Source organism: Leopardus geoffroyi, chromosome D1, assembly GCF_018350155.1.
Source record: "Leopardus geoffroyi isolate Oge1 chromosome D1, O.geoffroyi_Oge1_pat1.0, whole genome shotgun sequence".
Lineage (NCBI taxonomy): Eukaryota > Metazoa > Chordata > Mammalia > Carnivora > Felidae > Leopardus > Leopardus geoffroyi.
The window spans coordinates 106,979,119-106,997,209 of NC_059329.1; the positions used below are offsets into that span (position 1 = coordinate 106,979,119).

Below are 18,091 nucleotides of genomic sequence, written 5' to 3' on the forward strand. Positions count from 1 at the left end.
AGGGGCCGCTCAAAAAGACTTGAAGAACCAGAATAAAGATTCTCAGGAAATGTCATTGTTCCCGAGATAAACAGTTTCTCTGCAAGGACAGCCGGGAATCCAGCTTAGCTCCCAAGTCTTTCGTGCCCATTTAGCATAAATGGAGCTTTGGACCTTAATCCAAGTGACTTGCATGTGATTCCCTTTCTGGTCTGAATATCTAACATACTCATCCATTTTCATGCCCTGCAGCCCACTCAGATCTAGTGTTTAAAAAGTCCTTGTTGTGGGGCGCCTGGGTGGCTCCGTCGGTTAAGCAACTGACTTCAGCTCAGGTCATGATCTCACGGTTCATGGGTTCAAGCACCACGTCGGGCTCTGTGCTGATGGCTCAGCGCCTGGAGCCTTCTTCAGATTCTCTGTCTCCCTCTCTCTCTGCCCCTCCCCCTCCTCGTGCTCTGTCTCTCTTGTGTCTCAAAAATAAATAAACGTTTAAAACAAATTTTTTTTTAAAAAGTCCTTGTTGCTACATAATTATCCTAAAGCTCCTTTCACTCCTGAATTCACCTTTCACATGCAAGGACATCTTTGGTGTCTCTATCTCCTACTAAATATAACAGCAAATGGCCTAGCTTATCCTCTGTGACGGGCCTCCTGGTGCCTACATTTTGTGACAACTGAACAGTTTCTTGTTGCCGTCGTTCTTAAAGGTTTTGAGATCCAGCATGCAAGAGGAGCTAGAGGCAGCACAGAAAAAAATTTCTCTGCGTGATATATTCCGCACGCCTACACTGCGCAGAAGGATCTGTTTGATGTCCTTTGTGAGGTGGGTTTCACGTTGTGCATGAAGAATATTCAAATGGTGGAGACGTGAATCTATTCCTGTCAAAGGGTACAACCCGTTGCGGGGACAGATTTTGAGATAAAACATGAGGATCCTATAAAGATAACTGCATTTTTAGGGGCACCTGTGTGGCCCAGTTGGTTAAGCATCTGATTCTTGGTTTTGGCCGGGGTCATGATCTCACAGTAGTGGGATCGAGCCCCATGTCGGGCTCTGCTAATGACGACGTGGAGCCTGCTTGGGATTCTCCCTCCCTCTCTCTCTGCCCTTCCCCCCCCCCCCACTCTCTCTCTCTCTCTCAAATAAATAAACATTAAAAAAAAAAGATAATTGCATCTTTTAGTTAAGGAAAGACTGACCCAGAACTAATTGTACAATGAGTTTTATTTATTACATCACCTGCAAGGCTCATAAGCTGGAAACTGAGGCTGTGAACTTCAATCACAGTAAAGACTTTGGCTTGATGTCTCTTGTTCTTTTCGATGAATATTTACATATGCGTACATGCAACAATCGCCCAAATGAGGATCTAGAAAAAGAAATCTAAAACCCTAGAAAGCCTTATTATGTATTCTTAATAACTGTACCCTCACCCACCAAAAAAGGGTAACAATTATGACCTCCATCATCATGCAGCATTTTATGACAGTCTTTAAATCATTACCATGTAGAATATTCTATAAAACAGACCGTGCCTTTTTACCACCAACCACTGGCTGCCTGTCTGACAATATTTGCGATTGTCATTTGTAGAATAAGGTCTAAACTTCATGACGTCTATCTTTTTCTTTGGTTCCACAGGTTTTCAGTCTACATGTCTTTTTATGGCCTGGTTCTCCACATCCAGCACATTGGAAGCAATGTTTTCCTGTCCCAGGTTCTCTTTGGCCTAGTCAACATCCCATCCAGTTACACTGCGGTTTTGGCACTGAATCATATAGGCCGTCGAACATGCCAGATGATTTTCGTTTCCTTCCTTGGAATCTCCATTCTGATCACCACATTTCTGCCCAAAGGTGAGAAAGAGCACAGGTTGAAGAAAGGAAAGAGCTCAGGGACTCAGGGACTGTGCTCACACAAGGAAAGGGAGGATATGTTTCTAGTGATCCCCTAAAACCAATCTGAGGATTTAGGACAGATTCTACCATTAACGTGGTGGCTGGGAAAGAGTCAAAGGTCAGTACACGTTGGCTCGGACGTATGGCTATCCTCATCACATGTGAGAAGTATCTGGTAATTGGTGCCATTTCTTCCTAAAAGTTTCTCTAGGAGAGCAGTGGACCACTTGCCCTTTGGCTATGACCAATCACGCTTGTAACTGTAAATGATGGTATTGTGTCCATTATATATAATTGTGTCCCATATGAGGACACAATGTACCATCACTTCCTCTGCCTGGTTGCTTTCTGGTTACTACAGCTTCAGTGACAATTTACTCCCTGATGTCTAGTCTTGTATTAGGTCACCATCACTGCCATCCTGGTGTTGGGAACTTTTTGACTTCAAGGAAATCAAAGTATCTTGTCTTCAGGTGGAGAAGTATACCATAGGAATAAGCAGTTAAGGACTTAAAGCCTCTCTTAGAATCAATTTCGCTAAATGAAATGATCATATGTAATGAACAGGGGAACCCAGGTGGTCCCCACGCTTCAACTCCCAGCAAAGTTGTGCACTTTACAGGATCCCAGATGGACAGCTGTGCCCTGATCCTGGATGTCAGCAATGATACATGTTTGCTGCTGGACTGCACAGCTTACTCCAATGTTATATGATGGTTTCATGAAATTTTTTAAAATTATCGAATACAAAACTGAACCCTGAAATTTTCTTCCAGAGGTCTCCAAAGTTCAACTATTTTTTCTCTAATACGGATCTTTATTCTTAAACCTTCAAATATTACTCTAGATCAGGATGCCTGGGTGGCTCAGTCGGTTAACTGTCCGACTTCGGCTCAGGTCATGATCTCACGGTTGGTGAGTTCGAGCCCTGTGCCGGGCTCTGTGCTGACAGCTCCGAGCCTGGTGCCTGCTTCGGATTCTGTGTCAACCTCTCTCTCTTCCCCTCCCCTGCTTATGCTCTGTCTCTCACTCTCACAAATAAATACACATTAAAAAAGATTTTAACACATAGCACTCTAGATCGAGTTCCCCTCCAGCTTATCCATACCATAAAACTCCTGTTCTTATTTTTTTTTTTTAATGTTTATTTGTTTTTGAGACAGAGACAGAAAGAGAGTGAGTGAGAGGGGGAGGGCAGCGGGAGAGGGAGACACAGAATGCAAAGGAGGTTCCAGGCTCTTGAGCTGTCTGTACAGAGCTTGACACGGGGCGCGAACCCACGAGATCGTGAGATCGTGACCTGAGCCGAAGTCAGACGCTTAACCAACCGAGCCACCCAGGTGCCCCGAAACTCCTGCTTTTTATTATTCTACTGCAGTACTAGCCCTACATGAATATTGCGTCCCCAGGGCTTAAACTTCTCAAGGATGTGGATAGGTTTCACATCCTTCAGTAATTATTCATATCACAGTCCTACTTTGTACATGCAAGGCAGAGGGAGACACTGGGCAGAATTAATGAAAGCAAACTCACGTTCCCCTCTCCATCTTTGGCAAATCTCCGCCATGTAAGAGAGAGGTGATGAAAATAACTCAGGTTTCTTCATCTCTGTTGAAGTTGTAACGTACTGATCGGTCACATTTCTCAGCTACTGGTCACTAGACATTCTCTGCCCTGTGCGCTTTCCCCGCGATGCATCTAACACATGCGAATATTCCAATTGTGTCTTTTTCATTTACAATTTGGTGGATGGTGGTTCCTTTGGCTCTAATTTTCTTCCCGAGTCTCACTGGTCTTCCTCTCCAGAAATGCAGACCCTGCGTCTTTCTTTGTCAACCCTGGGAGTCGGAGTTTGTGCAGCAGCGATTGTGAGTTCTTCTACCCATGGAAACGAACTAATCCCTACCGTAATCAGGTACAAATCTCATGGAAGGTCCCGTAGGGGCAACACAGACCATTCCCAGCTAGTGAACATTTATAGCAGGAAGAAAACTGAGTCATTATCCAAAGCATCAGTTATAATAGCATTGGCAGTAACAAAAATTGCAGCCGGAAATTATTAAAATCTGCTTTGGCAAGGCACCGTGTTAAGTTTTTTAACGTATCCCCTCACCTAATCTATTGAACCACGAAATCCACTGAACTACGGCTAAGAGTAGTTTTTAAATAATGAAAATCTGTCCTAATGGCACTTGAAAAAAGTTGCCAGCAAATGACAGAGCATATTTGAAATGTAAGAGTATATTGTCAACCTTCATGTATCTAAGCACTGTTGTGGTATCTCCCATAAGCAAAGCAAAATAATAAATCGCAAATTACATGTGTGGATTTATACCAAATTATTTTTGTACTGTTTGCATCCCAAGGGCAACTGTTACAGGAATCCTGGGGATTGCTGCTTATATTGGGGCAGCGCTGTCTCCCCTCTTGATGATCCTAACTGTGTATTCTCCCCACCTGCCCTGGATCACGTATGGAATCTTCTCCATCCTCGCTGGTCTTATTGTCTCACTCCTTCCTGAAACCAGGAATCAACCTCTGCCTGACTCCATCCAGGATGTGGAAAAGGAGTGAGTAAACCCCCTGGCTGTCCCTGAGGGGAGCTGTGTGCTCTAGGTCTGTAGTGAGGAAGGCAAGCCATCATTCAGGGTCACTGTCCCCAGGGAAAGATTTATGAACATTTCTTTTTTAAGTAAGCCAAATGCCCAATGTGGGACTTAAGTAAGCCAAATGCCCAAGATCGAGAGTTGCCTGCTCATACTGACTGAGCCAGCCAGCTGCCCCTCCCAGGGAAAGATTTAGACCTGGACTGTTCCATGTGGCCAGTGCCTCTGGTTTAGCTACAGCCTCATCATTCCCGCCACCAACCTCAGACTCCCCCATGGCTCCCTAGATCAGTAGGTTTAGACAGCCTGCATCAGTAGGTTTAGTGGCTGCAGGGGCCAACATTAGGTGACCTTGTGTGACATACACACGCCTGAAGGCATTTCACAAGCATGCACACATCCAAACACCAGACTCTCATCCCTCAGACCCTGGCAGCCCCCAGCCCGGGGAGTGCAGTCAGCTCCCTGGGGCTGCCGGTTCCTATAGGCCTGAAGACTGTCCTGGCCACTGAAGGAATCTGAGCGAGATCAGGGAGAGGACCTGAGCCCCTCCCACAGATGACAATACATCTCAGAGAAGTCCTGTTAGGTGGTCTGTGACATTCAGACCATCTGGGTCCACTAGGAATGAACCTGTTAAGAAAAGAAGGAAAGTAGTAAACCTAGGTATTTTTAAGTGATCAAGAATTGGAGAGGATTTTAAAACTTTGCATACTGCCCTTGCCTTTTCCAAATCCCTTTGGCGTCCGGATCCCCTGTCGTCCAAAAGTGAGAATCGAAACTACCAAAGCTGCCCTCCCAGATCCTGCCCCGGAAACTTGGTCTTCAGAAAATTTACTCAAACCCTTGGGGCAGGGGTCACGGACTTTATCAAAACTGGTGGGTCAAGAATCAGCTTGCTCTGGAGAATGCAGGACATGTACGCTGACTTGAGGTCTTCTCACTTTTGTGCTTGTTTGTTGGTCTCGTTGTGTTTTTACCAGGAGAAAAGCCTCAAGAAAAGTAAAGCAGGAAGATCCCTTCATGAAAGTGACACAGTTTTAAGGAATTCCAGGAAATAACTGCTACTCAAAGAGTAAGATAGGAGAAGGAAAATCAGGACCGTTCCCAGAAATTGGAAAAGTTTGTAAAATAAAGGAAAAAGATAGAATGGAATAACAGATCCCATTTACAATTGCAGGACTAAGTAACTATGGATAAAATATCTACAATCAATCAAAATAAGAAGTTTGAGAAAAGGCGTGATACTTTTGAAACAAGATTTTATTATCCAAGTCTAGTTGACATGCAACGTTATATTAATTTCAGGTACACCACATAGTGATACAATTCTCTATATTAAAAGTCATAATATTTTTAAAGGAGTCATAGTAAAATATATGTAAAATTGTAGACCTCCAGCATGTTTCTGGATAGAAAGATGGGATAGTATTAAAGACACTGATTCTTGATTCCAAAACCAGACAAAGACCCCACTAAAAAGGAGAACGACAGACCAAGATCCCTGATGAAAACTTGGATGCAAAAATTCTCAACAAGATACTAGCCAGCCGGGTCCAATAATACATTAAAAGAATTATTCACCACGATTAAGTGGGATTTATACCTGGGATGCAGGGCTGGTTCAATATCCACAAGTGAATCAATGTGATACATCACATCAATAAAAGAAAGGACAAGAACCACGTGGTCCTCTCGATAGATGCAGGGAAAGCACTTGACAAAATACAGCATCCTGTCTTGATGAAGACCCTCAAGAAAGTAGGGGTAGAAGGATCATACCTCAAGACCATAAAAACCATATACGAGAGACCCACCGCTAGTATTATCCTCAATGGGGAAAAACTGAGAGCTTTCTCCCTAAAGTCAGGAACATGACAGGGATGCCCTCTCTTGGCACTGTTATTCAACGTAGTGTTGGAAGTCCTAGCCTCAGCAATCAGACAACACAAAGAAGTAAAAGGCATCCAAATCGGCCGGGAAGAAGTCAAACTTTCGTTCCTCGCGGATGACGTGATACTCTATGAAAAACCCAAAAAAATCCACCAAAGACTGCTAGAACTGATCCATGAATTCAGCAAAGTCGTAGGAAATAAAATCAATACACAGAAATTGGTTGCATTCCTAGACACCAATAATGAAGCAACAGAAAGAGAAATCAAGGACTCAGTCTTTGACAAAGTCTTTTTTCCATATCCCATGGAAAAAAGACAGTCTCTTCAGCCAGTGGTGTCAGGAAAACTGGACAGAGGCACGCAGAAGAATGAATCTGGACCCCTTTCCTACACCAGACACAAAAATAAACTCAAAATGGTTGAAAAACCTAAACATAAGACAGGAAACCATCAAAATCCTCGAGGAGAAAGCAGGCAAAAACCTCTTTGACCTTGGCCGCAGCAACTTCTTACTCAACGCGTCTCCGGAGGCAAGAGAAACAAAAGCAAAAATGAACTATTGGGACCTCATCAAGATAAAAAGCTTCCGAAGCAAAGCGAAGGAAACAATCAGCAAAACTAAAAGGCAACTGACGGAATGGGAGAAGATATTTGCAAATGACATATCAGTTAAAGGGTTCGTATCCAAAGTCTATAAAGAACTTCTCAAACTCAACACCCAAAAAACAAATAATCCAGTGAAGAAATGGGCAAAGGACACGAATCGACACTTCTTCAAAGAAGACATCCAGATGGTTAACAGACACGTGAAAAAATACCCAACGTCACTCAACATCAGGGAAATACAAATCAAAAGCACAATGAGATACCACCTCACACCTGTCAGAATGGCTAACAGGAACAACTCAGGCAACAACAGATGTTGGCAAAGATGAGGAGAAAGAGAAACCCTTTTGCACTGCTGATGGGAATGCAAACTGGTGCGGCCATTCTGGAAAACAGTATGGAGCTTCCTCAGAAAATGAAAAATAGAACTACCCTACGACCCAGCAATTGTACTACTAGGTATTTATCCAAGGGATGCAGGTGTGCTGTTTCGAAGAGGCACACGCCCCCCCCCCCCATGTTTATAGCAGCACAATCGACAATAGCTAAAGTATGGAAAGAGCCCAAATGTCCATCGACGGAAGAATGGATAAAGAAGATGTGGCATACACATACAATGGAGTATTACTGGGCGATCAAAAAGAATGAAATCTCACCATTGGCAACAACGTGGATGGAACTAGAGGCTGTTATGCTAAACCAAATAAGTCAGTCAGAGAAAGGCAAATATCATATGACTTCACTCATGTGTGGAATTTAAAGTACAAAACAGATGGACATAAGGGAAGGGAAGCAAATATGATATAAAAACAGGGAGGGGGACAGACCCTAAGAGACTCTTAAATATAGAGAACAAATGAGCATTGATGGAGGGGTTGTGGCTGGGGGGGTGGGCTAAATGGGAAAAGGCATTGAGGAAGACACTTGGGACAAGCACTGGGTGTTATATGTAGGGGATGAATCACGGGATTCTACTCCTGAAATCATTATTGCACAACATGCTAACTAACTTGGAGGTAAATTAAAAAAAAAAAAAAAAAAAAAAAAGACATTGCTTCTGCTTCAATTAATGGTAGAGTGGTTGATGGAGTAATTACCATGGAAAACTCCATTCTTTTGGAACAGCTCAGAAAAGAGTTCCAAGGGTAACTGTAAATTAATACTAGACAAGCTGATTCAGGAAAATGAGGCTCATAGAGGGAGGGTGGGGCAGGTTTTGGGGGCAGCGTTTGCCAGAATGAGATGCGAGTGTCTAAACACCAATAGCAGACGCATTTGCAAATCAAAAGAAGTCCACGGGGTGCCTGGGTGGCTCAGTCCCATGACCTCACAGTTCTTGAGTTCGAGGCCCCGCATTGGGCTCTCGTGGTGTCAGCACAGAGCCTGCTTCAGATCCTCTGTCCCGCTCTCTCTCTGTCCCTCCTGCACTCGCTCTCTCTCTCAAAAATAAAAAATAAACTTTAAAAAGAAAAATGAAAAGAAGTCCGGAACGATATGGTAGCATGTATAATACTTAAAACTTGATGATTTGGGCATCATAAATCACTAGTAGAAATCAATGATTACATAAGTGCCATTAACTCACTTTATAAATAAATGCTTAATAATTTCATTTTATCCTCTAAGCCAAAAAAATATATTCCATGCAATTAAAAAGATAAGTGGAGGGGGAGCCTGGGTGGCTCAGTTAAGCCTCTGACTTCGGCTCAGGTCATGATCTCACAGTTTGTGAGTTCAAGCCCCGCACTGGGCTCTGTGTTGACAGCGCGGAGCCTGGACCGTATCTCGGATTCTGTGTTTCCCTCTCTCGCTGCTCCTCCCCTGCTCATGCTCTGTCTCTCTCTCTCTCAAAAATAAATACGCATTAAAAAAATTAAAAATAAAGATTTTAAATAAAAAATAAAAATAAATATAATGATTTTTATTAAAAATAAATAAGTAAATAAATAAAAAGATAAGTGGAACAATTAAGCCATGTTATTCAGTACAAAACCTGCCTACGAACTCTTGGGATTAAAAAAAATGTTCTGAATAGTCAAGCAAACGCCAGGAATGTAAGCAGAGGTAAATTGGACTGAAAACTCATTTAAAACCTCCATTGACAAGTCCTAGAGAAATAGGCAAAATCTAAAATAATATTCATAAAAGTGATAAAAGCTATTCACTTTTAGTGCTGTACTTTTATGAGATTTAAATTTTTTGTATTCTAAGTTTAAAAGGATAATGCAACACTTAAAAATATTCTAAGGTATCATCAAAAGTAAATTGCAAGAGAAATGAAAATTTTTCAAAATGACTATATATTAATATGTATATCTAAAAAATATGCATAAAAATACATAATTTAGTATTAGGTAGTTAACAGCCAGGAGCATATACTTTTCAAAAGAAAAAAAAGTCTCCTAATCATAAAGCTATGAAAAAGTCTACAAAGCCACTGGAATTTAAAGACAGTCAAACTGGGGCGCCTGGGTGGCACAGTCGGTTAAGCGTCCGACTTCAGCCAGGTCACGATCTCGCGGTCCGTGAGTTCGAGCCCCGCGTCGGGCTCTGGGCTGATGGCTCAGAGCCTGGAGCCTGTTTCCGATTCTGTGTCTCCCTCTCTCTCTGCCCCTCCCCCGTTCATGCTCTGTCTCTCTCTGTCTCAAAAATAAACGTTGAAAAAAAAAATAAATTTAAAAAAATAAAAATAAAAAATAAAGACAGTCAAACTAAAGTAGCATCCTTTGGTCTTTCCAAAAGACCAAAGGTTTGTAAATAGAGATCTGCCAACCTATAAAATAACACATGCTATTGAACATTCAACACACAGGATGGTGTCATTATGAAGAGCTTTAAAAGTCTTTAATTGATTCCGTAATCATTTATGCAGCATATAACAGCTCCCCAGCAATATGCGGGGAACCCGGGATACAAAGAGGAAATGAGAAGAAGAAAAACGTAAAAGCCGATGTAGCGGTTCTCAGTCCACGTGTGCACGTGCGACATCACGCTTTTATCTTCTACCCGCAACGAAATGGTACCGCGCTCAGTCCCTCCGGGCTGGTGGAAAATCGCAATTCCGTTCGTTATTTTCACAAATCCTCCACATCGGAGCTAGCCTCCGTCTTTAGGCTTCCTAGACCCTCAACTCCACAAGCTCTTCTCTTACTAGCTGTCCTGCAAGGCCTCTAGGTATCCCGTGGGCCTCAGAACTTGAAACAAAGTCAATCAGGCTTGGATTTTTTTGGCCTTTCTCCTGCCAAATGCCTTCCAGGAGATCAAGAGGCGCAGGAATGACAACCAGCAAGATGTGGTCTATAGTCCGCAGCTCTATTTTCAGGGAGGTGGGTCAGGAAGGCTCAGACCTCACCAGAACCCCAAAGGCAATGAGAAACTGTCTTATAACAGGCATTAGCAATGTCATCACCACTTTTTAAAAAAAATTTTTAATTTTTTTTTTTTCATTTTTGAGAGAGGAAGAGAGAGAGAGAAAGAGAGCACAAGCAGAGGAGGGGCAGAGAGAGCAAGGGGGACAGAGGATCCCAAGCAGGCTCCAGGCTCTGAGCTGTCAGCACAGAGCCCCACGGGGGGACTCAAACCCATGAACCTCCTCGAGATCATGGCCGGAGCCGAAGTCGGACCCTCAGCCTGCTGAGCCACCCAGGCACCCCTGCCATGTCATCTTCACTTACCACGTGTCTTCAGTCTGCACAATGGACTCCATGACTTTATAACATCCACAACCACAATTGGAAATTTTAGCAGTCCACAGTGGGGCACCAAATATCATTGGACTGAAAAAAAAGTTTTGGGGGGGGTGCCTTGGTGGCTCAGTTGGTTGGGCGTCCCTTCCGCTCAGGTCATGATCTCGCAGTCTCTGAGTTCAGGCCCCACGTCAGGCTCTGCACTGACAGCTCAGAGCCTGGAGCCTACTTCGGATTCTGTGTCTCCCTCTCCCTCTACCCCTCCCCCACTCACACTCTGTCTCTCTCTCTCTCTCAAAAATAAAATAAAAACATTTAAAAATTTTTTTAAAGTACATCTTTTTTTTTTTTTTTAACGTTAATTTATTTTTGAGACAGGGAGAGACAGAGCATGAACAGGGGAGGGTCAGAGAGAGGGAGACACAGAATCCAAAACAGGCTCCAGGCTCCGAGCTGTCAGCACAGAGCCCAATGCGGGGCTAGAACTCACGGACCGCGAGATCATGACCCGAGCCGAAGTCGGCCGCTTAACTGACTGAGCCACCCAGGCACCCCAAAATAAATCTTTTTAATGTTTTATTTATTTTTGAGAGAGAGAGAGCACAAGTGGGGGAGGGGCAGAGAGAGAGAGGGGGACAGGGGATCCAAAGCAGGCTCCGTGCTGACAGCAGCGAGCCCCATGTGGGGCTCGAACTCATGAACCATGAGATCACGATCTGAGCCAAAGTGGGACGCTCAACCGCTTGAGCCACCCAGGTGCCCCTCAACGGACTTTTTGATTTACCACACCAAGCTTTTGTGATCATGGGATATTTTTACAAAGCTTCTCTTTCTCCACTATCTCCACGATCACTGCAGTCACCTGCTTCCCTCTACCATGGTATCCTCTACTAATACGAAGGGACTACAGGACAATCCTGGGGAAGATAGGTGGTTCCTGGAGTACACTCATCTTACTAACACACTTCGAATTATGACATTTTCCCACTGGGCACATCCCCGGCAATCGCGAGAAGTACCACCCATAGAGAACACATCTATTCTCACAATACACTCAGCAGTATTAATCACCACTGCTTGAATGTGTATTGGTCCCCAAAGTCCCACCTACAAAATTGCATCGGTCCATTGTGCAATCTGAAAGTTATTTCCAAATCCCATCAAAGTCAGTTTCCGATGCAATACTCCCTGGTAGCACAGCGGATGGTTCCTCCATATCCCCAAAATATGAACAAAATTCCTTGGTTGCCGTAAATTCTCCCAATACACCTTGATCAGTGCGTAATGTCTCCGGTGCTCCTCAGAAGCTGCTGGATTTTGGACTTTGCCCCAGTTCTGTTTGTTGCTGAAGGGAATAAAGTTTGATCAGAGACGTCACATCAAAGCCTTTGGATCAATACTAGGCCACACGGCATTGACCTTACCGAGGGGAGCAAGACTGTGTGCTGTAAATGTGAGAGGTCACTGATCTTCAGTCTGGCTCTTAAAATGGTACTGCCATCCCCTGGACTGAAACCCAGAGAGAATATCCCTGATGAGTAAACTCTCAGTCGCTCCTGTGGGTAACCCCTGATGGAATGATCAGATACATATGGTCCTATGGAGTGGATCTTTAATTGGCCTGTTTAACTGCCCCGTAACCTAAAGAGCCTTTACCTTAGCTTGTGTCTCTGCTTCTGTGAGTTTTGTTGCCCAGGAACGGAATCACTTTCCAGAAACACAAGAGCATATGTAACTGGGGAGCAGGAGAAAAATATAATCGTCCCCGGTAGCCTGGTTCTGCAGATTGCACAAACTGGTCCATCTGAACCTGGGTGAGTGTCTCATTATCTTATTTCGATGATAAATCCAGGCTCAAGGTACAAGGCCCTTAATAGAAGTGATAGCTCCCCATATTTCTATCCATAGCTGCTTAGCAGGTGACATAAATTCATCCCAGGAAGGGAAGCGTTTTATTATAGATTTAAAGACCACCGAAACAATCCTCAGTTGCTGTGTACGTGTTCTTTCTCCATGTTCGCATCATCAGCCGAGTTCAACATAAAGAAGCTTCATAAAATCATTTTATTTTTATCAAGAGGATCTGTCAGGCACAATTCAGTCTCTTTAAAGGGACTTTGTGTGGCTGAATCCTACTCTGTGGCCACACCTGGATCCTTCCGAGGTCTTTTCAGGTGGTTTCATACTTACATCCCCACTTGGTGTATAAAGATGTTTTTCTGGTAGTATCCTGGATTTGGTATTTCTTTAGAACCCCATCCTAAATTTTAGCTCACTTGCTGCCTAGAAAACTGTCATGTCCTGGATCTTCTTACTTTAGTATTTCTTGATTCAATTTGTTTCTCTCCCTTCACTTTTTCCTAAAATCAGCAAGAAGAAATCAAATGGCTTCTTCAATGTTTCGCTTGAAAATGATCTTAGCTATGTTACCCAGCTCATGAAGCCCATTGTCTGCTTTCCATGTGTCAGTAGGGACAGTGTTGCTAAGCTTTCTGCCCTAGATAATAAGAAGCCTCGTTCTTCCAGTTTCCAATAAGATTTTTCTCGCTTTTCTTTAGGAACTCGCTAGTAACCAATTCAAAGTGAAAATTCTATGAATTCTGGGAGTGAGATCAACTAGATGACAGAATAAGGAGCCCTAGACCTGCCTTCCTCACAGAGTTAACAGCGACCAAATGACAAAATTCCTCCCATGAGAATTCAAAAGCCAGCTAGAAGATTCCTTCACCCCACATGACCATGAGGCCAACTGCATCAACCAGTAGGGAATTCCTCACGGTCTCCACTCTGGCTGGTCAGGGTCCCTCCCCACACTTAACACTGGGGTGCATGGGCTAGGAAACCACTAACTCCCGTATTCTTTCTGGGGAGGAAAATCAGAAAATTGTATGCCCAATTTTAGGGGGTTTCTGAGAAGTCACCAGAATATGCAGTACCACAGATAGACACTAGATGGAGACCAAGGGTGGTGATTTACTACAGCACCAGCTAGGCCACAATACCAAAAATAAACACCAGGGGGAGCGCCTGAGTAAAAAGCAGCAACCCCCGCCCCCGCCCCGCCCTCAGACACAGGGGCGCCAAGGCCACTGTGGCCCGACCTCTGGCTATTTGGCCCAGCACACCTATAATCTTTAATTCCTAGTGAAAATAAGTAGGCAGTTGTGGAATGCCTATTACACTGGTCTTCTGTGGGTTGGCAGATTTATAAATACATTTCCTAATTTCTAGCAGTTTACTTTTCCTCGCAGGAAAATTTCCAATGTGGCACAAAGCACGTTTAACAATAGACCCCAATATCTTTAGCTCTTCTGTAAAAGGAAGCCAAAAAAAAAAAAGGATAAACCAATGTCCGGTAATGTTTCTGTATTTTATATTATTTGGAAATGATTTAGATATTCAGTGAATAACCATCATTTAACTTGTCTCCATATATCCTCAAGACTTCAAGTTACAAAAAAAGAAATGTGGAAACTATTTTTAAGTAGACATACCATAATGCATAATTATTGTTGCAAAGGTCATTTATAAGCTTTTATCTCACACCTATTGAATTCGCTATTTGTTTCCACAATTATGTTTAGATCACTCATGAAGATTTCACGAGACATTAAACAGCTCTGGTCTTAAGTTATTTTCTTGCTAACAAATCCTGTAACAGATAACAGGAGTTTATGTGACCTTTAGTAAAACCTAGGTGGAATAAGAATTGTTCATCTGCGTCGTGCTTAATGCTAATAATGCTAAAGAAAGACCTGTTTTAATTAAACCTACACATGTAAACTACCTTCTATTTACTGAAGATTATTCTAGATCATGTGAATTTGAAAAACACTTAGGTTAGTTTCTGCATATCTAAGAATATACTTGAATGGAAACCAATTTGACAATAAATTTCATATATTGAAAAAAAATAAAATAAATAAATAAAATAAATAAAAACTAAAACTAAAAAAAAAAAAACCCAAATATGGAAAAGAAAAAAAAAATAAGAATATACTTGATTCATGTACGTGCTTGTCTGTCCTTCAACCAAAAATTAATTTTGCCAATAGATCTGGAAATAGAAAAAAAAAAATCCCACATTTATAACACACATACATAAACATCCATACACACACCCCCAGATGCAGAGAGATCTTACGGCTTTCATTTTAAAGTTTGAGCCATGGTCCAGGTATGATAATGCAAAACCCACTAGTTTATAAAAGACACATTGGATCCAAATCATGTTTCTGGCTGATGGAATAAGTTAAGGTCACCTGCTCGGATGGCTTAAACTTTTCTCTAATATTTGTGAGGAAGATTTTTTTTTTTTTAACATTTATTTATTTTTGAGAGACAGAGAGAGACAGAGCATGAGCGGGGGAGGGGCAGAGAGAGAGAAGGAGACGCAGAATCCGAAGCAGGCTGCAGGCTCTGAGCAAGCGGTCAGCACAGAGCCCGGTGCGGGGCTTGAACCCACAAACTGTGAGATCATGACCTGAGCCGAAGTCGGATGCTCAACTGAGCCACCCAGGCGCCCCTGTGGGGGAGATTGTAATGCTTTTTCATAAGACTAGTCTTCAAATAACTTTTCCTTTTAAAATTTTTTCTTCTGATAAGAATGGTATTGGTTCCTAGAGAAGCCCTATGTGAACCTTGCAACCATAGTAACAGTCATAAGGTCCAGTCTGTCCAGAACATTGGCCCTTGTCAAGGAAATGTCCAGGGAGGGGGGCTTGCCACAAGTAATATGGGACCAGGCAAGTGCCCTGGCGTTCCAAGATAATACCATTATCATTAACTGGCTGAGACCCACACAATAAGAATCCACTAAAATTTATAAGAACAAATAAATGAATTCTTCAATGTTGCAGGGTGCCAAATACAAAAAATCATGATGTTTCTATATACTAGCAATAGACGGACTCAAAGTGAAACAGAATAAATCGTAACATTTGCGATCACATCAGAAAGAATATATGTTTAATTTTAATAAAAGGCGGGTAAGACTTGAATGCTGAAAACTACATATACTGTCTGCAAGAGACATGTTTTGGTCTTTTTGTGTGTTTTTAATGTTTGTTTATTTATTTTGAGAGAGAGAAAAAGATGTGAGCGGGGGAGGGGCAGAGAGAGAAAGAGAGAGAGAATCCCAAGCAGGTTCCACGCTCAGTGCAGAGCCCCATGCAGCACTTGATCTCATGAACCGTGAGATCGTGACCTGAGCCAAGATCAAGAGTTGGATGCTTAACTGACTGAGCCATCCAGGCGCCCTGAGAGATACATTTGGGTTCTAAAGACCCAAATAAATAGAAAGAAAAAAGGAGGGGAAAAGATATTTCATGTGAATATTCACATTTAGATTACAAACAAATCTCAAGTGAAATAAGACGAACACGAGAGGACAAATATAATGCCACTTATATGAAATATACAAAAGAGGCAAATTCATAGAGAAAAAGAATAGATTAGAGGCGACCAACAACCAAGGAGAACTACTTCATGAGCACAGAATTTTTGTTGGGAGTGACAGAAGTTTTAGAAGTAGATAATCATGGTGGTTGCACAGCACTAAGAATGTAATTAATATCACTGGTTTGCACATTTAAACGTGATTAAAATGGCAAATTTCATTTTATGGATATTTTCCTATAGTAAAAAAGAGACACAAAAATTAATATTAAAAGAAAAAAGAGAGAACAAGTAAGAACATTGATAAATATGGTATGTAGCTGACAAAACATAAAATAAGAATTATCTGGTCCTTTGCAAGAAATATTTGCTGGCTCTTGGGGTACAGCACTCTGGGGCTCTGTGTTGATCTTTCTTAAAAGCATGTTTCTCTCTGTTCATCACTTTCTATAACTTCTATTGCTCTGTCTTCTCCCTTGTGTCCCCATGGCTAAGTCTATACGGTAGTTTTTTTCCTACTGAAAAGAAACTATACTTTTTCAGTTCTAGAATTTCAATTATTTTGGTCTGTGTGTGTCAGTTTCTCCCCCACGAGTGCCGGTTTCTCAGCTGTGATTTTCATATGGCATTAAAGCAATTTTTGTTTTCCATCTTTGAGGATATACTTATGCTACCACTTTAAAACACTTACTGGTTAACTCCAAAGTTTGTCTCATCTGAGAAGACTTGAAAGATTTCCACATCCTTGGCAAAGGGCTCCATTTTCTATGGTCCTTCACCAATCAGGAGATTTTGAACTGTATCCTTGCTATGACAAATATTAAGTAGTGGGCCATCAGCATCATTCCTTTTTCCTCTCCTTTTTGATTTGCAACTAATCAGATAACCATACCCTTTCTAAAGAGTGCTTTGGTGGGGGGGCGCCTGGGTGGCTCAGTTAAGTGTTGGACTTTGGCTCAGGTCATGATCTCACAGTTCGTGAGTTCAAGCCCGGCATCAAGCTCTGTGCTGACAGCTTGGAGCCTGGAGCCTGCTTCAGATTCTGTGTCTCCCTCTCTCTCTGCCCCTCCCCTGCTGTGCTCTCTCTCTCTCTCTGTCTCTCTCTCCTCTCTCTCTCTCTCTCAAAAATAAGTAAATGTTTTTTTAAAAAATAAAATAAATAAAGAGTGCCTCTGCACAGCATACCAGGACACCTGTGAGACCCATCCGTCTGAGCACCTCAAGGTGGGTGGACTGGACTGCCCAGGAGACAACGGAACGAGAGAAGTGGTAATGGAGCTAGCAGCAGCAGACCCGGTGACAGCAGAGAAGGTGGTGACTGGTCTGGCAGCAATCCAGCGTGACCCTCCTGGCAACTGCAGGAGGATGGTGACTGCAGCCGTGGGGGTCTGGCGGTAGCTAGAAGAACCGTTGTTTGCTCTGGAGAAGGACAGCAGTGACGAGGGTGAGGAGGGAAATAAAGGGGAAGTAGGCCAAGAGAACTACAGGAAAGCATCTCCTCCTGTCTGCCCCAGGAGGCAAGAGGACCACCCATGGACCCCTGGGACTCCCCCCAGTTGGAGGAGCCCTTGTCTGGCTGTGGGCACACCGGAAGACCCAAGTGCCACCTCCACACCTCCCCCCACCACTCTACTGCCACTCTTTGCCTTTTTTTAATTGAAGCATACTTGATATAAAATGTTACTTTCAGGCATAGACATAGGGATTCAACAACTCTATACGTTACTCAGTGCTCAAGCCAGTAAGGGTTGTCACCATCTGCCACCATGCAACATTAAAATAATGTCATTGACTATTATTTCCTACGTTGTACTTTCCATCCCCATGACTCATTTATTTTACAACTGGAACTTTGTACCTTTTTATCCCCTTTTTCTCTTTCACCCACTGATCGCCCCTGTGGCAACCACCAATTTGTTCTCTGTGTTTAAGAGTCTGCTTGTTTTGGCTGTTTGTTCGTTTGTTTTGTCTTGTTTTAATTTCACATATAAGCGAAATCCCGTGATGGGGCGCGTGGGTG

General features: G+C 42.8%; 1 protein-coding gene across 5 annotated transcripts in view; it reads left to right on the plus strand.

Moving 5' to 3' along the window:
* The window catches only part of LOC123601854 (solute carrier family 22 member 9-like), a 34,846-nt gene extending 28,614 nt beyond the window's left edge, over positions 1 to 6,232 (plus strand). For 2 of the 5 annotated variants that reach the window (XM_045485646.1, XM_045485644.1), the window contains 5 exons: positions 690 to 805; positions 1,625 to 1,839; positions 3,688 to 3,796; positions 4,248 to 4,451; positions 5,471 to 6,232. In XM_045485646.1, coding sequence (XP_045341602.1) covers positions 690 to 805; positions 1,625 to 1,839; positions 3,688 to 3,796; positions 4,248 to 4,451; positions 5,471 to 5,531 — 705 coding nt within the window. In that variant the 3' untranslated portion in view covers positions 5,532 to 6,232. Of the gene's footprint in view, positions 1 to 689; positions 806 to 1,624; positions 1,840 to 3,687; positions 3,797 to 4,247; positions 4,456 to 5,470 lie in introns of those variants that run through there. The other 3 variants (XM_045485647.1, XM_045485645.1, XM_045485648.1) reach the window with 3 other exon arrangements.
* Positions 6,233 to 18,091: the final 11,859 nt, after the last annotated feature.